This window comes from Micromonas commoda, chromosome 12 (assembly GCF_000090985.2).
Source record: "Micromonas commoda chromosome 12, complete sequence".
Classification (NCBI taxonomy): Eukaryota; Viridiplantae; Chlorophyta; class Mamiellophyceae; order Mamiellales; family Mamiellaceae; genus Micromonas; species Micromonas commoda.
Window position 1 is genome coordinate 658,104 of NC_013049.1, and position 20,396 is coordinate 678,499.

Sequence of the window (20,396 nt, forward strand, 5' to 3'; positions counted from 1 at the left end):
AGCGTCGACGTCGGCGAGCGCCGCCGACGCCGCAGCCTCGGCTCTGAGCCTCGCGATTTCATCCTCGAGCTCCGCCGTCTCGGCCAATTTAGCCGTCTCGGACGCGGCGCGCGTTTCGTCGAGCGCGCGTTCGCGTTCGGCCAACATAGCCTCGAGCTCGGTCACGGAGTCCAAGGCGCGTTTGAGCTCCTTCGCCGAATCGTCGGATGCGGCGATTCTCTTGGCCTCCGTCTCGGCGAGCTGCGCTCGTAGCGTGGCTTCAATCTCAGCCACGGCGTTGGCGCCGGCAGCCTCGGCAGCCTTCGCGGCAGCCTCCGCGGCGCGGAGCCTGCGCTCGGCGCTCACCACCGTCTGCCTGAGCTGCGCCACCTCCTGTTCCAGGGAAGCCTGGAGTTCGTCCTGCTCCTCGTGGAAGCGAAGGGCGTTTTCAATCTTGGACTCGATGGAAGCCTGGAGAGCGTCCAGAGACTCTCGAAGGTCATCGCGCTCGGCGAGTAACGCCTCGGCGGCGTCGGCGCGCTCCGCGCGTTCAGCCTCGAGCTCGTACTCGAGCTGCTGCTTCGCGGCTTCCCACTCCGTTTGCGTCTCGCGCACCTTCGCGTCCCTGTCCCTCAGCTCAGCCTCGAGGTACTCGATCTCCGCTCGAGCGTTTACGCGCTCATCCTCCAGGTCAAACTTCGCATCGCCGAGCTCGGCTTCGAGCCGCGCGATGCGGGAGTTCAGCCGAGCCTCCGTCTCGGGGACGGACGCGCGGAGGAGTTCGAGCTCCGCCTTGGCCTCGGCAGTCTCCTTCTCGAGGGCCCTCGCGGCGTCCCGTTGCGAGCGCATCTCGCAAACCTCATCCGCGATTCTCGCCTCGAGCTTACCCGATTTGCCCTTGGCGCGCGCCACCTCGAGGTCGCGCTCGCGGGACGCGAGCATGGCGTCGATGCGGTCTGCGATGGATGCGGAGTCGGTGACGAGCTTCGCCGCGGTGGCCTCCACGGACGCCTCTATTTCCTTGGCGCTGTTGCCGGTGAGGTTATCGAGGAGCGATTTCGTGATGCCGGTGACCAGTTCCTTGGGCGGGGGTAAACCCGCGAGTGAAGACGTCTCGGCGAGCCTGTTTGCCAGCACGGCGACCGTGGCGACGGCTTGATCGAGTGCATCTGAGTTTTTGGCCAGCTCCGCCTTCAAACTTTCCGTCTCGCGCTCCAGATGCTCCTTGTCGTCAACCAGCAACTCCATCTCGCGGATTTTATTGCGAGTCTCGCGAAGCTCAGACTCGACGGCGGCTTTCGCCTGAAGGTCTTTGGCCATCTTCTCGAGCAAACCCTGCATCTCCGACATCTCCCCCCGCGCGTCCGAGATTTCCTTGTTGCGCTTCTGCGACTCGGACTCCACGGCGTCGTTGAGCCGTTGCTGCATAGCCTCGAACACCTCCTCGCGTTGGGTCAGCATCGTCTGCAAACTCGCGAGCTCGGCGTTCATGCGGGTGAGCTCGGCGTCGTATCCCTTGGAAGCCTCTTTCAGTTGCGAGGTGAGATCGGTGACGCGCGATTTGAGCTTAGCCTCGGCGGCGCTCAGCGTCTGCTCGCGGGCGAGTTGTGTCTTGAGCTCGCGGTCCTTACGCTCCAGCTCCTCTCGCAGGGTGGCAGCCTCGGCGCGGGCCTCGTCAATCTCCAGCTGCAGAGCAGGGTCCATGACGGGCGCGGCGGGTTTGAAGGATGCGGACGCGGAGGCGAGCTCGCGCTCGCGCGCGAGCTCGGTCATCTCCGCGTTGGCGCGCTTGAGGGACTCGAGGGATGCCTCCTTGAGCCTGAGAGCCTCGGAGAGCTGCTCGACCTCGGCGCGCAGCTCGGCGGCGTCGCCGCCCGGAGACCCGCCGGATGGATCGTTTTTGTCCATCCTCCGGGACCCGCTCCGCCGGCCGCCTCCGCCATCTTCCGCGCTGTCGTCCGAGAACCCGCCCTCCTCCTCGCGGCGAACGCGCTCCTGCTCGTACGCCTCGATCTGCTCCCTCAGGGTCGCCTCCAACTCGGCCCACACTCGCTGCGCAGCCTTGGCCTCGCGCTCGCGGCGCTCCGCGTCGGTCCTGGCGTCGGCAACCGCCTCGCGAGCCCGCGCGGCGTCATCCTCGAGCTGCTCGATTCGCTTAGCCGCATCCGCTAGGGCCTGCGCTTTCTCCCCGCGGAGACGCCTGAGCTCCTCCTCGCGCTTGGCGAGCGCGGCTTCGGCCTCCTTCGCGAGGATCCTGAGGCTCTCCTTGCTCGCAGCCTCGCGCTCCATGAACGAGTCGGAGAAGGCGGACGTCTCATCCTTAGCCTTGGATTTGGACCTCGTCTCCGATTCAGCCTTGGCGGCGACCTCCGCGGAGGCTTCCAGCTGGCGAATGCGCTGGCGCAGGTTACGCTCCTGCTCCATCCATATCTCCTTCGCCGCCCTGAGCCTCTCCTCCACCTCGCTCTGCTCGGACTCGAGCCTGGCGACCTCGTCCCTCCGTACCGCGAGCGCCGCGATTTCGGCTTCCAACGCGTCGCGCTCCTCCGCGGTTTCCGCGGCGTCTAACATGCGCCGGCGGCTGTCCACGAGCATGCCCAGGCGCGCGGACATGGACAACGAGGCGTTCTCGGCGGCCCACGCGGCGGGTCCGTCGATGTCCAGGCTCGGGACGACGGACGCGTCGGTAGACTCTTCCCCGTCGGAGAACATTCCGCCGATGAGCCACGACAGCGTGGACGAGGCGGCGACGGCGCCGTCGCCCGCGGCTGAGACGTCGCGCCTGACGTTTGCTGCGTCAGCCTCGGCCTTTCTGAGCGCGGACGCCTTCGCGGCGAGCTCGGCGCGAGCGTCGGTGAGTTCGACGCGGATGGCGTCGAGGTCGGCGGTTCGAGCCCTGAGCTCGTCGTCCCGCTCCGCGAGTTGGTCCTCGAGCTCGGCGGCTCGGAGACGAAGTCGGCCGACTTCAATCTCGAGCGCATCCTTCTCCTCCGCGGCGACGCGGAGCGCGTCCGCGTACGATTCCTCCGCGTCTCGCGCGCGGCGCTCCGTTTCCTCCAGCTTGGCCGTGATCTCGGCGGATTCGGTCTTGAGCCGCGCGATCTCCTCGTCAGCCGCCGCGCCGGACGATTCCAGCTCGGATTCCAATTCGGCGATTCGTGTACGGAGCATCTCCTCGGAGACGCTGCGCTCCTTCTCGGCGGCTCGAAGCGTCTTCGCGGCGGCTTTGGCGGCGTCCTCGAGGGACGCGATCTGCTCACGGAGAGCCTCGACCTTTTTGGCCTCGGCCTCGTCGTCCGAAGCCTTTTCGGCGTCGGTCTTTTCGACGCCGGCGAGCGCGGCGGCCGTCTCGGACCGACTCCTGAGTTGCTCGAGCTCCTTGTCGGAATCGCGCACCAACTCGAGCAGCTGGTCGATCCTGTCGCGAAGGTCGTCCACCTCATCGTCGGCGGCGGCGTACGCCACCTCCAGCTCCACCTCCAGCACGGCGAGCTGCTCGCGGTAATCGTCAGCCTCCTCCTCGAGAGATTCGATTCGAGCCACCAGCGCGACGGCTTCCTCGTCCTTCTCGGCGAGCATCGCGGCGTTCCTCGCGAGCTCCGCCGCGAAGGCCGCGGCCGCCTTCTCCTCGCTGGCGAAGACTGCTTCGACGCGCTTCTCGAGCTCGTCGGATTTAGCCACGAGGTCGGTGCGGAAGCGATCCACCACCGCGGCCATGCGCCGCTCTGCCAGCGCTCGAGCCGCGGACGCATCCGCCTTGGTCCGCTCGAGCTCAGCCTGCTTGGCGGCGAGTGCAGCCTCCGCGACTTGGAGTTTCTCGGCGATGGCGTCGGCATCCGGCGCGTCGGCGGGGCTCCCGGGAGGGATGGGCCGGGACGCCTCGAGGGCGGCGAGCCGCGCCCTCAAAGTCTCGACTTCTCGCTCCGCGATTTCGCGGTCGGACCTGAGGGCGTTGATTTGGCCCAAGCCGTCCTGGACCTCCTCCTCCTGCACCTTAAAGGCTCGCTCCATCATCTTCGCGCGCACGGATTCTTTCTCGGCAGCCTTCTGGAGCTCCTCAACGCGCTTCTCGAGCGCGCGAACGTCCGCGAGCTTCGCCGCGGCATCCTCTGCGGCGCGCTTAGCCTCCGCGTCCCTCTTATCGAGGGCGTCCACCGCGACCAAAATTTGCTCATCCTGAAACTCGATCATCTGCTTCATCTGGTCCATCTCGCGCGCGGTCGCCGCGTCCAGCGCCGTGCCCTCGGACTCGACCGCGGCGAGCTGCGACTCGAGTTCAGTCACGCGGCGGCGTGCCGCGTCGAGCTCCTTCAGGCTCTCTACCCGCTCGGTGAGAGACTTTTCGGTTTCCGCCCTGAGAGATTGCTCCGCCGCGAGCTCAGCCTTTGCCGTCCGGAGCGCGTCCTCGAGCTCATCGATCCTGCCGGAGTCGACGGACACGTCGGCGTCGTCGTAGCCCGCGAGTCGGGCCTCGAGCTCCTCGACCCTGGCGAGCAGAGTTTGCTCGGCCGCGACGGCCTCGTCGGAAACCTCCTGTACGAGCTCAAACGCCGCTCGCATCTCCTTCAGCTCGGCCCTCGCCAGCGCGAGCTCACCCGTGAGCTTGGCGGTGTAGGACTCCTCGCCCTCGGTCTCCTCCACGGCCGCGGCTCTCGCGACGGTGACTCTCAGTTGCTCGCACTCCTCCTCGAGCGTGTTGATCCGGCGCGTGAGGGTGAGCTCGCGCGATTCGGCCGCGGCGATGGCGGTCGCGGCGGCGGTTTTCGCGTCGCCGAGCTCGACGTTTAATCGCTCGAGATCGGATTTTACCTTGTCCACCTCGGCACGCGCCTCGCGCTCGGCAGCCGCTCTCCGCTCCGCGACGTCAGCCTCGGCGCGCGTCCGGGTCTCCTCGATCTGTGCCGTGAGCGATTGGACCTTTCTCGTCAACTCGGACTTGGCCTTCGCCGCGGCAGCCTTCTCGGCGGCGTACTCGCCGCTAACCTTTTCGATTTTCGCCGCGAGATTCGCCTTTTCGTCGAGCGACGCGGTGGACTGTTTGCTCATCGCCTCGATCTGCGTCTCGAGCTCGACGATGCGATCGACGAGTTCAGCCTCGCGCGAGCCCGCGGATTCGACCGTCGCGTCCAGTTCCGATCGAACGGACCGGAGCTCCCCCTCGAGCGGCGCGAGTTTCTCGCGAAGGGACTCGGCCGCGGTTTCCACCTCCGCCGCCGACCTCTTCGCCTCGGCGAGCCTAGCCTCGAGGAACTTGAGCTCGGTCATCTGGGACTTGACCGAGGCGAGCTCGGCGTCGGTGCCCTTGGCGGCAACCTCCGCCGCGGCGAGTTCCGCGCGCGCCGCCTCGAGCTCCAGCTGCCTGTCCCCGAGAGTCAGCGTTAGAGTCTCCACCTCCTGCTCGAGTTCCTCGAGGGAAGCGATTTTCGCGTCCTTTTCGGCGATTTCCGCGGTGAGCGACGCCAGCCTGTCCTGGGTCTCCTGGTCGACCGGTGCGTCGGCGGACTCGAGCGCGGCGAGCTTGGCGGTGAGCTTCTCGACAGTCCGCTCGGCGGTCTCGCGCTCGGCGCGGAGGATGTTGATCTGGGACAGCGCCTCCTGAATCTCATTCTCTTGAACCTTGAAAGCGCGCTCCATCATCTTCGACTTTTTGTCATCCGCCGCCGCCTGCGTTTGCCACCGCTCGCCACCGGCGGCTAAGGTCTCCACCTCGGCGAGCGCCTCGGCGAGTCGAGCCTCGGTCTCGGAGTTTGACCGCTCGAGCTGCATCACGCGATCGCGCGCGTCCTCGAGCTGTGCGAGGATGTTCTTCAGCTCGTCGTCGTCCACGCTCCTGAGCACCTCGGACCTCGCGGCGACGGCGGGCTCGGCGGGTTTCTCCCGGGGCGATCCCTCGATGTCGTCAAGGATGTCCCGGAGCTTGCCCGCCATCTCTTTCACGGACGGCGCCTCCCTGGCTTTCTTACCCAGACCCACGACGCCGTTGAACACGCCGAGGACCCCGCTCCACTGGGTCTTGTACGCGGTGGACCGTTCCACTTCCAGCGTCTGCAGCGTCTCCGCCATCTTCGCGGCTTTGTCCGCGAGGAGCGATTCGAGCCTGGCCACTTCCGCCTTGAGCGCCTCAGCCTCCGCGGCGGGGACGACGTCGGCGGCGTCCGCGCGCGCCTCCGCAGCCTTTGCGCGTTCCACGGCGCTGGATGCCATGGCCTCAAACGCGGCGAGCTTGACGGACGCGTCTCGCTGCTGCGCGACAGCCGCCTCGAGGACGACGAGCTTTTCGCCGAGATCCTCGATTTTCGCCTCTGCGGCGACCCTGGCGTCTAGCAGCTCGGCCCTGACATCGTCGAGCTCGTCCTCGAGTTCGGCCGCGCGCGTCCTCGCCGTGTCGAGTTCCTCGTCGGCAGCTTCGAGCTGCGAGGTGAGCTCGGCCACCTCGGCTTCGGCGGACGAGCTGACAAACTTGTCACCCTTGCTCCGCTTCAGGATCTTCGTCCCGCCCTTCAAAAATTCGGGCGTCTCGGCGGGGGGGGAGGCCCCGCCGGCTTCGATGCGACGGCGCTCCTCCGCCAGCAGGGACTCGAGCTCGGTGATTTTGGCGCCGAGCGCACGTTCGCGCTCGGTCGCGTTCTCCTGCGCCGCCTCGACCATCCCCTCCGCGATCTCGATGGCCTCCTCGAGCTCAATGACGCGGTCGTCGTACTCGCGGAGTCTATCCTCCAGCGCCTTCTCCATGATTCTCTTGCCCGCCACTAACGCCTGGGCCCTCTGAACCTCGAAAATACTGCTCGCCTCGGCCTGAATCGCGCGGTCCTTCGCCTCCGCGAGCTCCACGCGGAGCTGTTCAGCCCGGGACTCGTATTCGGCGACGGCGGCCGCGGCGTTCTGCTCAAGCCTTACGCGTTCCTCTCGAAGTTGCTTGATTTCCTCTGCGCGGCGCGCGAAGCTCTTCTCAGCCTCGTTCTTGTCCAGCCGAAGCCTGGAGACGAGTTCCTTCCACTTGAAACCCTCCTTTTCGCCCATGCCGGTGCGTTCGCGGAGCGCATCAGCGGTTGCGAGAGCTTCCTGAAGTTCCGCATCCTTCTCGGCGAGTTGCCTCTTGATCTCAGTGAGGTCGGAAGAGAGCATCTTGGCCTCGCCGGCGGCGACGTCGGCTCCAGACTCCAAAGCCTCGATGCGTCTATTGAGCTCAGCCCTGACGGACTCGATCTCGGCATACTTCGCGGCGAGCTCCTTGACCGCTTCGTTCTTGTCCAGTCGCAGCTTGGCGGCTAGGTTCTTCCACTTGAACCCTTCCTCGGCGGGTGACGCTTTTTCCAGCTCGGCTCGCAGCGACTCGGCGAGCGTCCGAGCCTTCGCAACCTCCTCCTCGAGCGACGCAGATTTGGCCTCAGCCTCGGCGACGACCCGATCGCGCTCCTCCCGGGCGACGCGAGCCTCGACGAGCGCGGTCTCACGCGCGGCGTTGGCGTCGGCCAGGGCGCGCTCGCGCTCCTCCCTCGCAGCCGTCGCCTCTGCGAGCGCCGTCTCCCTTGCCGCGAGGGCATCCTTCGCGGCTTCAAACTTCTCCTTCAACGCGCCGAGTCGGGTGGTGGCGTCGCTCGCGGTCGTCTTCGCCTTTGTCGCCTGCGCCTCGAGGTCTTGGGCGGCGGCGTCTCGGGCGGCGACGAGCGCTCGCATGTCTTCCATCTCGGCTCCCAGAATCCTGAGCTCGGCTTGGACGTCGTCTTTTTCAATTTCGGAAGCCTCGAGCCTGGCGCCGGCTTCGGCGAGGGCGTTTTCGTCGGCGATGGACTTGGCCTGGAGCTCGGAAATCTCGGACCGCTCGCGCTCGACGTCCTCCAGCTGCGCCTCGAGCGAGTTGAGACGAATCATGAGGCGCTCCTCCACCTTGGCCGGGGTCCAAGACTCGTTCTTGTTACCCCCGAGCTTCGCGGCGATTCGCGAGAGGATGCCGCCGGCGACTGCCCGATCGCGGGTCAGTTGTTGGTTCTCCGGGAGCATCGCCGCGATGAGCTCGGTCTTCTCCTTTAGCTTTTTCTCCAGCACGAGCAGCTGGATCTTGGTCGCGGTCTCGAGGTCAGCGAGCTTTTGCTCGACGAGCTCGCGAGCCTTCTCCGACGCCTTCAGGTCCTTGACAGCCTTGGCCTGCTTGGCTTCCGAGGCGGTTGCGTTTCCGGCCAGCTCCCTGAGGCCGATGCTCCTGAGCTCGAGCTCGGCGTCTTTCGCCTCGATGTCCGCACGGAGCTTGGCGACGTTCGCCTCGAACGTCTCGACGCGCGAGCGCAACGCCTTGACCTCCTCAGAGTCACCCGCGGCGGCCTCAACCTTGGCGGTGAGATCAGCCTCGATCTCCTTGGCCCTCAGCTCAGCTTCGAGCCTCTTCGCGTCCGCGTCGCTGGCCACAGCCTTGAGCTCTGCGAGCTCGGCTTCCTGCTCGACAACCTTCTGCTCGAGCGCGTCGAAGGTGATCCTGAACGCGCGAATCTCGTTCGAGGCGGCCGAATTTCGCTTCGCCTCCGCCTCGGTGGCGGTCAAGTCCTCCTTGACTCGCTCGAGTTGCTCCCTGGTCTCCTCGAGAAGCGATTCGAGCTGCTCGACGTCTGCGTTTGCAGCCTTAGCCTTGGCGTCGGCAGCCTTGGCGTCGGCGATCGCCCCGTCGCGAGCAAACTGCATCGACTTGACGCTCTCGAGCGCCTCGTCCCGGACCCTTTCGGCGTCGGCGAGCGCAGCCTCGAGCGCATCGACCCTGTCCTTGGAGGCGACGAGTTCGCGCTCCTTTTGGGCGATTGTCTCGAGAGCCGACTCGTACTCGGACTGCCGCTCGGGGCCGGGGACGAACGCCTTCATGTCATCGAGCTCTGCTTTGACCCTCGCGATGTCCGCCCTCACCGCGACGAGCTCGGCATCCTTGGCGGCGAGTTCTTCGGCGCGACGCGCGGCGGACTTGCGCGCTTCGTTCTTGTCGAGCCTGAGCCTGGACACCAGATTTTTCCACTTGAAGCCCTCCTCGGGGGATTCCGCGGCGGCAAGTTGCGACTCGAGCGCCTTGATCCGTCCCTTGGACTCGAGCAAGTCGCGTTCCTTAGCTTCCAACGCGAAGAGAGCGTCGTTGAACTCGGACTGGCGCTCCGGTCCCGGGACGAAAGCCTTGAGGTCCGCAATCTCGCGGGTCTTCTCGTCCATCTTTGCCTTGGCGTTTGCGATTTGTTCGGTGAGCTCCTCGACGACGGCAACGAGCGACAGCTGCTTGCGATCCGCCTCGCCCGCGCGCACGAGCGCCGTCTCGAGCTCCTTTTCCTTAGCTCTCAGCGCATTTTCAACCTCCCCGACCCGCGCTTGGGCGGTTTCTGCGGCGCGCCGGGACTCCGCCTCGATCATTCTCGCGTCGTCCACTGATTTGCGGGCAGCTTCCTCCTTTTGCTTGGACTCGACAACCTTCGCCTCGAGCTTCATCTGCGCCTCCGCCAGTTTCTCGCGGAGCGCGTTGCTTTCGCGGCGCGCGGCGGCAGCGGCATCCTGCGCCGCCCTAGCCTTCTCCGCGTCGCCCGCCCTGCCCTTCGCCGTGAGGTCCGTCTCGCGAGCCCTGGCGTCCTCGAGAGCCTTCTCCGTCGCGGCTAGCGCATCCGCGGTTTCTTTCAGCTGCGCCCTGAGCTGCTCGGTGGCCTCGCCCGCGGTTCGGTCCTTCTCCGCCATCTCGCCGCGTAGCTGGGAGATCTGGGAGCGCAGATCCTTGATCTCCGCCTCGAGCGGCGCTGTCCTTTCCTCGATGGACCTGACTGTGGGCAGGTCGCTGGTGTCCAACTCGGACTTGATTCGCTCGAGGTTGCCCTCCTTCTCGCCCAAAAGGCCCTGCAGCCGCTGCACCTCGGACCACAGCTTGTTCACCTCGGTCGTCGCCTTGGTCTCCGCCTCCTTGCGCGCAGCTTCGGCGCCCTCGAGCTCCGAAGCGAGCGCCTGACGGTCCGCGAGGAGCCGCCTGAATCCCTCTTGCGCGCGGACAGCCTCGGATTTGCTCGCCGCCCTCGCGTCGGTGAGCTGCTGGCGGAGGTCGTCAACCTCCCTGCGAAGGTCCGCCGCCGCCGCCGACGCCTCCGAACCCTTGCGCTCGGTCTCGCTGAGCCTGTCAAGCAGCGCCGACTTCTCGGCGCTGAGCTTCTCGAGCCTCATCATCTCCGCGGCGAGGTCTTCACCTCCCCCGTACGCGTCCACCGCGCCCCCCTTGTCGACGACGGCGTTTTGCAAACCGACGATGCCCTTGATCTGGGCGCTCACGAGCCTGAGACCCCAGACCGTGCGTTGCTCCTGGAGCTCGCGCATCTCGTCCGCATCCACGGGTTTGCCGCTCACCTCCGCGGCGCCCGCGAGTTTCTCGATCGCGACGTCGAGTTTCGTCACGTTCGCGGCGGCTTCGGATACCTCGGCCCACGCCCCGATGTTGTCCAAGTACGGGTTGAGGGTCTCGTCGTCCCTCGAGCGCCTGGCGCACTCCCTGGCGCGCGTGATCTCCTCGACGGACTTTTGAACGAGCCGCCCGGACGCGTTCGTGGCGTATCCAAACCCGCCCCTGGAGAAGGCGTCGAGCTCCCTTCGCAGCGCGTCCACGTCAGCCTGCACTCGGGTCATGGTCGCCTCGGGCACCTTCTCGCCCCTCGCCTTGGCCTCCTTGAGCTCCGAAAGCTTATCCTCCCTGCGCTCGAGCTGGGAGATGAGCTCGGACTGGAGCGACACGCCGAGGGTGACGTCCAGCGGCGGCTCCGGTTCCGCGTCGACGTACTGCGTCTCCGGGTCGACCGTGTCCATCTCGAAGGCGCGCTGAAGCCTCGATCGCACCTTCTCGTCGGTGTCTTCGTCGTCCTCGGGGTCGTCGTCGCCGCTCCCACCCGGCGGTCTGGACCAGGTCTGGCCCTTCGCCTCGGATCCCGCGGCGCCGGGCGCTCGGGCGACCCAATCGAGCGTCTCCTTATCGTCAGCCTCCTGCGCGATGACGTCGTCGACGAACGTCGCGCCGCCGTCGGCGGCGATGGCGCCCATCGCTCCGCCCCTGGCGTACATTCCGCCCTGAACGCCGCGAGTGTACCCGCCCGCGCGCGAGGGCGGCGCGAGCTTGTTGAACGCCAGGTACATCGCGGACGAGACCGCGGCGCCGAGGGTGGCGCCCCTCGCGAGCGCAAAGCCCGGGGCGACGAGCGCCCCGCCGACGGACCCGGCGGCCAACTCGGCGGCGACAGACCCGCCGGCGACGCACGCAGAGGCGAATTCCGCCGCCGGGAACGCCGCGCCCACACCCCACGCCAGCACCGCCCTCGGGTTAAACCCGTTCCAGAACCAGAAGGAGCCGCCGGGTCTGTTCGACACGTCGTCGACGAGCAGGTTGGTGTCCACGACGCGCTTCCTGAGGACGAAATAGTCCGCCGCGACGACGCCGAGCGCGGGTGCAATCGCCGCCGCGCCCGCCGCGAAGAGACAGGCGCCGAATGCGGCTCCCGCGGATCCCATCGCGTTCGCCGGGAGTCCCATGGAAACCACCGAGAGGATTCCCGCCAGCATCGCGACGTTAGCCTCGGAGATGGTGGCCGAGGACGTGCCGCGGAGCACGGCCGTGGCGGCGGGACCGGCCACCGCGTGCAGAGCCGGGAGCGCAGCCGCCGCGGGAATCGCAGCCTTGAGCGCGGGCGGCAAGTTCGCCGCCGGGTTGAGACACGTCGCCACGGCGAAGGCGGCGAACGCCGCCGCCACGGGGAGCCTCGCCGCGCTCTCCCAGGCGCGATCCTTCGCCGGTCGAAGCGGCCGCCCCGTCCGCGACGCGTCCACCGCGGCGCCCACGGTGTCATCCGCCGCGGCGTCGAGAACCGCCCCGGCGAGGACGATCCAAACCCCCACGAGGCCCGCGGCGATGTCGAGCGACGGGGCGACGGGGGAAGCCGCGGCGGCCATCTTAGCCGCCGCGATGGACGCCGCCTTGCTCGCCGCGGCCGTTACAGGGACCGTTACATCGACGCCGCCGAACAACGCGTGTTTCGCGGCGAAGAGCGCCGTCACGACGACAAACGCGCCGCCGCCCCGAACTAAGAGCGCCTTGCAGTATCCCGCCAGTCCCCTCGATTGGAGCAGCCAGGCGGAGACGTAGCACGCCGCGGATGCCCACGCGCCGTGCCCAACCACCGACGCCGCGGGCGCGACGACGGCGGAGAGGACGTGAAGCGCCTCGGCGCAGACGAGGAAATTAACCGCGGCAAACGTGGAATACACGAATCGCCTGGCAGACGTCATCGCCCTCGCCGCCTCGGTCCCGAACGCGGCTCGGACGAGAAGCGGCCACCTAAGTGTCGAGAGGGAACGGACGGGGACGGGGCGAGTCAGCCGACGGTTCCGTGTGCGACGGGACGTAGGGGAGAGGGGATGTATAGGGGGAAGGTTGCGATATATTTTGACTCACTTGACTCCGTAGTTGGCGCCCGGGTGCGCCGCCGCCGCGAGCGCCGGCGCGATCAGCCCGGTGGCTGCCGCCGCGATGCACGCGGCGTGGAAGGGCGCGGGTACGAACGAGGGGTGCGGCGTCCCCGCAGGCCACTGGAGCCACTGCCACGCGGCGAAGGCGTACATCACCGCCGTGGCCGCGATGCCGTCCCGGGTCACGTCCTTGGCGTTCTGCTTCTTCCTGAGGGTGCCGGGCGCTGGGTTGGGGTAGCCGCCCGCTCGGCTGCCGTCGGGGCCCCGGCGCGAGATCTCGCGACGCTCCCCTTCGTCGTCTCGAGGAAGCGCGGCGGTGACGATCGTCGGAGCGCGGCGTCGCGTCCACGCGGCGCGACGGTTCGCCCGAACGAGGCGAGCCCGCACCGCGTCATCTCGCGCCGACGCGAACATACGCAGGGTCGAGCGCGCGTGATCCGGCTTTGTCATGCCCCCGACCGCGACGATGCGCGCCGCCAGGCTCCGGGACATCTTCACCGTCGATCCGAGCGCCGCGGGCGATCGCGGGGCTGACGAGCCGGGGAGCGCACCCGCCACCGGTCCAACGCGGACCGGCCGAGGCCTGACGTGTAAAGCGGGCGACGACGATGAGGCCGCTAACCACGGCGCCCTCGCGGGCCTGACAGCCATCGCACCCGACGACGAGGCGCTCATGCCGCCTGCGAGTCACGACGCGCCGGATCCCCTCTGTGATGTCCGCCCCGATCCCCGATAGATCCCGGACGCTCCGCTAAGGCAGCCTCGCCTTGGGCGGGAAAGTTTTCCTCGCGATATCCACTCTGCCCAATAGCGGTGAGACCTTTCGCGATGGCTCGGCCTGTCGCTGAACACGACCCTGTATCGTAAAACGCTGCCGTCACGAGCTCGAAGCGGGCACCCCACTACGTGCTTCGCGCGAGTCTCGAACCGGCGGCGTCGTTTATGCCCCTCGTCGAGGTGGACACCGCGTGAAGGGCTCATCTCGATCGAGTTCACACAATGGCCAAAAATCGGGAAAAGATTCGGATCGGGCGGGCGCGGTCGAGCAGTTGAGTTTGAAGGCATACTTGAAAGCGAAATTATCGTCCCAGTTTCAATCGATCGACGAACGCCGCGAACTCCGCATCAACCGTACTTCGAGTCCAGCAATCGCTGGTCCACCACCTTGGTGCCCACCACCAGCTGCCGCTGCGGGAACAGCGGCACGTACGGCCCCGTCTTCACCACCCGCACGTTCCCCTTCCCAAACACCGCCCGCATGTTACCCGCGGACGTCGCCAGGTCCCGCCATCCCCGGCCCGGTCCCCACGCGGGCGCCGGCACGACGACCACGTACACGCCGCCGTGACTCAGTCGCCGATACACGTCGGCGTAGAAGTCGCGCCGCTTCATATCCTCCGGCCGCGCTCCGGAGCTGTCAAACACGTCGTCGATCACCACGTCGAACGCGCCGAACCTCGCCCTGGTCCTGACGTACTCGACCGCGTCCTGCTCGACAAACGCGACTGACTCGTGGATGTTCTTGTCGTCCGGCGTCACCCCGTCGTCCTCCTTCTTCCCCAGGAACAGCCCTCGCGCTATTCGCACCACCCTCGGGTCGATCTCCACGGCGGTGATGATGCACCCGCTCTGACCGTCGTGCCCGCGCCTGTGCCTGGAGCGGGATCTGGCGTGGCACCTGTGGTGGATCCCGCTGACCATCCCGCCGCCTCCGAGTCCGAGCACCAGGACCCTGGTCTGCGTCGCGCCCCCCGCGGTGCGACGCTCCCACGTGGACGCGATGCGCACAGCCGCGCGCGCGTACTCGTGCCCCACGCGTCCGTTCCGCGTGTCGTATGAGGTGTAAACCTCCCCGTCCACCGTGAGCACCCTCTGCCCGTCGGGAGCCTCGTGGACCTCGTACACGGCGGGCGATCTCGTAGACGCGCCGTTCGCGGCCCCCTCGTCGACGTCCACGTACAGGCGCTTGCGTCCCCGCGCCTCCGCGTGCTGCGGGCACACCGCCGCCGCGCCCGGGAGCCCCTCCAGGTTGCACGGGTTCGCCCAGTGGGGAATCTCCACCGGGCGGTGCACGCGCCTGCGATCGGGGGTGGCGCGCTGTTGCAGCGTCGATCCGTTCGGTCCGCCCCTCGTGACGTACCTGAACGTGCCGTACGCGAGGGACAGCCCGAACACGCCCATCGCGGGTCGAGCGTAGTCCCCGGACTCCATCGCGTTGCCCGTGAGGATGTCGAACGGCAGCAAGAGCGTCGCGACGCAGACGCGCAGGACGAACACGAAGGACCGCTGCGCGGTGGGCCAACCCATGCGCGCGGTGGAGGTGCGTCGCAGCTGCGCCTCGATTCGCTTGCGCATTTTTCGGTAGCCCGGGTAGGCCTTGGCGGCCTTGTAGCGCGCGTACTCAGCCTCGGTCACCCCACCCATGGCGTCCGTGGCGGGCGACCCGCGCGCGTCCCCTGTGATGACGCGCTCCGCGACGCGTTTTTCCCGGAGCTTCCGACGAAACACGATTTGTTGGCGAGCTCCGCGGGCGCTCGACACATCGGCGGTCGACGGATCGGCCGACCACGCCGAGGGGAGCCGGTGGAAGATCGACGGCATCGACGGTGCGCGGAGACGACCGAGATGACGCCCGCGAGCGGCTGTCTGGTGATCATGTGCGGCGTGCCGTGCAGCGGCAAGTCCACCGCCGCCGCCGAGCTCGCGTCCGCTCTCCGGGAGAAGGGGATCAGGGTGACGGTGGTGGACGAGCCGTCGCTGCACCTGCATCGCAACGCGGGGTACGCCAACGGCCACGTCGAAAAGAACACCCGCGGACTCCTCAAGGCCACCGTGGACCGGTCCCTCCACAGAGACGGTCCGGTGGTCATCGTGGATGCGTGCAACGGCATCAAGGGGTATCGATACGAGCTCTGGTGCATCGCGAGGCAGGTTGGCGCCAGGTCGTGCGTCGTGCACTGCGATACCCCGGAAGAAGACGCACGCGCCTGGAACGAAGCGCGCAGGGGGTCGGGCGGCTCGAGCGACGACGACCGCGCCGCGGCTTCGACCCCAACGTCCGCCGCCGAGTGGGGCGGGTGGGACGCGAAGATCTTCGACGACTTGGCGTTCAGGTTCGAGCGCCCCGACGGAAAGAACCGATGGGACGCGCCCCTGTTCACCCTCCGCCCGCCCCTTCGTGGACTTTTCGCGCCAGGAGACGTCGACGGATGGGGGGGTGCCGAGGGGTGCCGAGGAGGGGTGCCGGGGTACCGGGACCCCACGCGGGCGGAGACGATGGAGCGAGCCGTCGCTCACATCCGCGGAACGTCCGACGGTTTGGGATCGAACGGGCCGGCCGGTAAGTCGCTCGAGCCCAACGCCGCGACGCAGCCGTCGACGCTGCTGTCGGACACGAGGCTCAGGGCGGAGATCGACGCGGGCGCGCAGGACGTGGTGGACGCGCTCGTGAACGCGGGCGGCGGGGCGACGAGCGGCGGCGGCGACGGCGGCACAGCTGGCGGCACAGCTGGCGAGACGCGATCCTTCGGGGACGGGTGCCCGGACCTGCGGCTCCGCGGGTGCGTCCTGAACCTGCAGACGTTGCGTCGACTGAAGCGGACGTTCCTGAAGCTGGCGGCGAACGGGATGGCGAGGACGAGCGCGGGCGGGGACGTGCGGACGAACGTGAAGCGAATGTTCGTCGAGTACGTTCAGCAACACTGCGACAGCAAACACAGCGGAGTCGAGAAGACTTACGAATAAACGCGCGACGCGATGAGACTTAAGATTAAGACTTGGCTAGATTCGCACCAAGTACTCGAGCCACAGGTCCACGACCTCCTCGCTGCCGTACCACGCGTCCTTCGCCGGCTCGTCGTACGTCCCCACCCTCGACATCGAATGGAAGCATCCGTCGATGACCAAGTTCGAGCTCGCGCCCTCGAGCACGGCGAATTCGTTTGGTACCACGGCGTCCCCCTCGACGCCGCCCCCCTCGCCGCACACCTGCGCGTACGAGCCGCACGCGTACCCGGGCAGCGTGCCCTTGGCGTCCGGGCCCGCGACGCCCCTCACCGCCCGGCCCGTGACGCAGTGGTACCTGACCCCCGCGCTCTCGTAGAACGCGCCCGGCCACTCGTCGTTGACCCACCGAAGGACGCCCCTCGTCGCGTCGTTGGCGCCGGGCGGAGGCGCGAGGTGCGGAGAACCGAGGGTGACGATCCTTCGCACCGACGGATGCGGCGTCGGGTGCTTCGGTGGGACGGCGTCGCCCTCCTTGGCGTTTCCCTTGAGCCGCCGCGCCGCGCTGTTCCAGTTTACCTCGTTCAGAGCTCCGCCGAGGTACGCTCTCGCCAACCAACCGCCCGCGCTGTGGCACACCAGGTCCACCTGCGTCGCGCCTGGGTGCGCCGCGAGCGCCTCGCGCACCGTCGCGTCGAGTCGCTCGATGTACCACGTGTACGCCGGATCGCTCGTGGATTTCTGCGTCCAGAACCCGACGGAGAGCAGGCCGCCCAGGATCTTCGCCCAATCCTTGCGCTCGACGTCGACGACGAAGACGTCGAAGCCCCTCGCCCTCAGCGACGCGGCGAGGCTGCTGCTCGGGTCGCCGAAGGGCGCGAGGTAGTCGGTGGAGTTATTTCCGAACCCGGGGCACACCACGACGGGGCACGCTCCGGGAGGGGCGAGCTGACGGTTTACCCCGGGGGGCCTCGAGAAGGCGAGCCGATCGCCAGCTGGCCACTCCTGCTCCGGGGCGACGCGCGTCAGGGACTCGGCCGCGACCGCTCGGATCGTAGTGGACGGAGTCGTGCGCAGGCGGTGCGCGCGACGACGTGGAGACGCCGCCGGTCCGGGAGGAGCGGCGAGATTGGGGCGCGCGGAGGCGTGCATGGGGTGTGCCGAGCTGTGCAGTTGGGAGGTTGCCTCCACCTGGTCGTCGGGCGGCCCCCCGGATCCCAACTGAACGAACGTCAGCCTGAAAAAAAATGTGATCTCATCAGGATCCCTCACAACTGCAGACGCGATGAGGCGGGTTTTGGTTGCGCTCTGCGTCGCGGCGCTCATCGGTGCGGCCAGCGCCGATGAGTACGATCATAAGTACCTGGTCGGCGACGCTGTCACGCTCTGGGTCAACAAGGTCGGCCCCTTCAACAACCCGCAGGAGACGTACAATTATCACGAGCTGCCGTTCTGCAAGGTGGAGGGCGTCGACGGCAAAAGGCCGAAGCACAAGTGGGGCGGCCTCGGGGAGATCCTGGAGGGTAACGAGCTCATCGATAGCAACATGGAGTTCAGGTTCAGGCACGATCAGCCGAAGAAGACGATGTGCGTCACGTCGCTGGACGCGAACGACGTCAAGAAATTCAAGCGCGCGATCCGGCACCACTACTGGTACGAGTTCGTGATGGACGATCTGCCCATATGGGGCTTCGTCGGGGAGCACGTCGATGAGAGGAGCACCCTGACGGGATCCAAGAGCGCAACGACCACCGCGGAGGCCGCGGACCTCATGGCCGACGACGTCGTCGAGCACAGAGGCGGCACGGTGTACATCTACACTCACAAGACCTTCGACATCTCGTACAACGGCGACAGGATCATCGGCGTCAACCTCACCGCGGAGAACCCAAAGCCGTTGGTGCCCGGCACGGACCTCGAGTTCACGTACAGCGTCAACTGGAAGCCGACGGAGACGAAGTTCGGCAAGAGGTTCGAGCGGTACCTCGACTACAACTTCTTCGAGCACCAGATCCACTGGTTCTCGATTTTCAACTCGTTCATGATGGTCATCTTCCTCACCGGCCTCGTGTCCATGATCCTCATGCGGACGCTGCGCAAGGACTACGCCAAGTACTCACGGGACGACGACGACATCGAGGCCATGGACCAAGGTGCGTCTATGGAAGAGAGTGGCTGGAAACTTGTCCACGGCGACGTCTTCCGCGCGCCCCGATACCTCCCGGCGCTCTCCGCGCTCATCGGCACCGGCGTGCAGATGGCGCTACTCATCCTTCTCGTCATCCTCATCACCATTTTCGGGATGCTCTACGAGGGCAGGGGGACGATCATCACCGTGTTCATCACGTGTTACGCGCTCACCAGCTTCGTCGGAGGCTACGTGAGCGGGGGTTACAACGCCAGGAACGAGGGCAAATCGTGGATCAAAGCCATGCTCCTCACCGCGGGTCTCTTTCCCGGGTTGTGCTTCGGCATCGCGTTTGCGCTCAACACGGTTGCCATCTTCTACCACTCCTTGGCCGCCGTGCCGTTCGGGACGATGGTGGTCATATTCGTCATGTGGTCGTGCATCTCCTTTCCGCTGGTGCTCTTCGGTACCGTCATAGGTCGCAACTGGAACGGCGCGCCCGATAACCCGTGCCGGGTCAAGGCGATTCCCCGACCCATCCCCGAGGCGCCGTGGTTCCTCACGCCGAACTGGATCAGCGTCGCGGGGGGTTTGCTCCCGTTCGGATCCATCTTCATCGAGACGTACTTTGTGTTCACATCGATATGGTCGTACAAGGTTTATTACGTGTACGGTTTCTTCCTGCTGGTGTTTTGCATCTTGGTCATCGTCACGCTGTGCATCACCATCGTCGGCACGTACTTTTTGCTGAATGCGGAGAACCACAAGTGGCAGTGGACGGCGTTCAACTCCGCTGCATCCGTGGCGGGTTACGTGTACCTGTACAGTATCTATTACTTCGCCTTCAAGACGAAGATGACTGGTTTCTTCCAGACGTGCTTCTATTTCGGGTACACGGCGATGTTCTGCCTCGCGCTGGGCATCACCACGGGCGCGATTGGGTACTGCGGCGCGAGCGCGTTTGTTCGAAAGATCTATAGGAACATCAAGGTGGACTGAGGCGGCCTTGCTTAGCACGATTCGTTGAAAACATTCGATATCAACACTTATTCACAAAGAAACAATATTCGCCTAAGATTAGTGGGAGTCTCCCTTCTTTGCGTCGCTCCCGGGGGGCGGCGCAAATCCCGCAAAGCCGAGGACTTTTCCAAAACCGCCGACTGCCTTCTGCAGCTCCGCCTTCACGAACGGGGGAAGAGCGTCGCTGTTTATGAGACTTTTCACGTTGCGCACCGCGAATCCCCCAACCTGCTCCACGCCGCTGGCGAGATCAAACATCTCGCGTGTCCTCTGCCGGACGAAGTCGTCCGTGTCCGCAAACCCGGGAGAGGTGTCGGTGACGAGGAAGAGCTCGCAGGCGGCGTAAAGCGCGCCGGCCGCGGCCCTGTCGCCATAAAAGCCCGCAGCCTTCGCGGCCGCGGTGATGTTCCCGCCCTTAGACGAGTCGAGTCCGGTCATGGTGGGACCCGTCGCGCCGACGAGTTCATCTGCGAGCATCGCGCGCTGGCGAAGCGTCGTCGGCAGATTCTCGGGCAGCCCCATCACCGCCAGCGCCGCGCCCCAATGCTCCGCGTGTTCCTTGAGCATGTCGAGGCGCCACCCGATGACCTTCACCATCTTCTCCTCCGGGGTCAGGTCCTTCAGATCGTCCTCGCCGGTGGTGGCGATCCTCAGGCTGAGCCTGCTGTCGCACTCGTCGACGAAGTGCTCCACGAGCGATCCGGCTCCCCTCGGGACCAACGTTGCGAGCGCTGCGGAGTAGCCCATCTCGGTCACCGCGCGCTGGATGGCGCGGACGGTGAAGCCGTGCGATGCGACGTGCTTCATGGACTCGTTGAGGATCTTTTGGCGCATGATGCCCGCGAACTCGTCGTCCTCGGCCTTGCGCCTGCGCATGCTCTCGGTGGCGCCATCCTCATCCTTTTCCACGCCCTCCTCCTCCGCCCTGTTGCCACCCTTCCTTCCGAGTATTCTCTCCGTGTCAGTCGCGAAGCCCCGAGGGAGCGCGAGGTGCGATCTGTGCGCGAGGGCGCCGCCAATGGGCTCGATATGTCGCGCCGCGATCACGTCGAGCGCGGGAGAGGACCGCGCGGGACGGATCGTCGCAGCAAGGGCG

The 20,396-nt window shown here is 66.7% G+C and overlaps 6 protein-coding genes across 6 annotated transcripts; 2 read left to right on the forward strand and 4 right to left on the reverse strand.

Moving 5' to 3' along the window:
* Nucleotides 1-12,411: 12,411 nt before the first annotated feature.
* Nucleotides 12,412-13,080, reverse strand: MICPUN_63034 (predicted protein; the record flags this gene model as incomplete). The annotated part of the gene is made up of 1 exon (XM_002509264.1): nucleotides 12,412-13,080. One exon carries the CDS (start codon nucleotides 13,078-13,080, stop codon nucleotides 12,412-12,414), a length of 669 nt encoding a protein of 222 aa, XP_002509310.1.
* Nucleotides 13,081-13,554: 474 nt separating this feature from the next.
* On the reverse strand, nucleotides 13,555-14,853 carry MICPUN_63033 (predicted protein; the record flags this gene model as incomplete). Its single annotated transcript, XM_002509265.1, has 1 exon — nucleotides 13,555-14,853. One exon carries the CDS (start codon nucleotides 14,851-14,853, stop codon nucleotides 13,555-13,557), a length of 1,299 nt encoding a protein of 432 aa, XP_002509311.1.
* Nucleotides 14,854-15,054: 201 nt separating this feature from the next.
* Nucleotides 15,055-15,600, forward strand: MICPUN_87244 (predicted protein; the record flags this gene model as incomplete). Its single annotated transcript, XM_002509025.1, has 1 exon — nucleotides 15,055-15,600. A coding segment is annotated over one exon (546 nt), but the record flags the coding sequence as incomplete, so codon positions are not given.
* Nucleotides 15,601-16,209: 609 nt separating this feature from the next.
* MICPUN_63031 (predicted protein) lies at nucleotides 16,210-17,304 on the reverse strand (the record flags this gene model as incomplete). Its single annotated transcript, XM_002509266.1, has 1 exon — nucleotides 16,210-17,304. The coding sequence occupies one exon, from the start codon at nucleotides 17,302-17,304 to the stop codon at nucleotides 16,210-16,212; it is 1,095 nt and encodes a 364-aa protein (XP_002509312.1).
* A 133-nt stretch (nucleotides 17,305-17,437) lies between these two features.
* MICPUN_106333 (predicted protein) lies at nucleotides 17,438-19,279 on the forward strand (the record flags this gene model as incomplete). Its single annotated transcript, XM_002509026.1, has 1 exon — nucleotides 17,438-19,279. The coding sequence occupies one exon, from the start codon at nucleotides 17,438-17,440 to the stop codon at nucleotides 19,277-19,279; it is 1,842 nt and encodes a 613-aa protein (XP_002509072.1).
* A 237-nt stretch (nucleotides 19,280-19,516) lies between these two features.
* MICPUN_76066 (predicted protein) lies at nucleotides 19,517-20,134 on the reverse strand (the record flags this gene model as incomplete). Its single annotated transcript, XM_002509267.1, has 1 exon — nucleotides 19,517-20,134. A coding segment is annotated over one exon (618 nt), but the record flags the coding sequence as incomplete, so codon positions are not given.
* Between the last annotated feature and the right edge of the window lie 262 nt (nucleotides 20,135-20,396).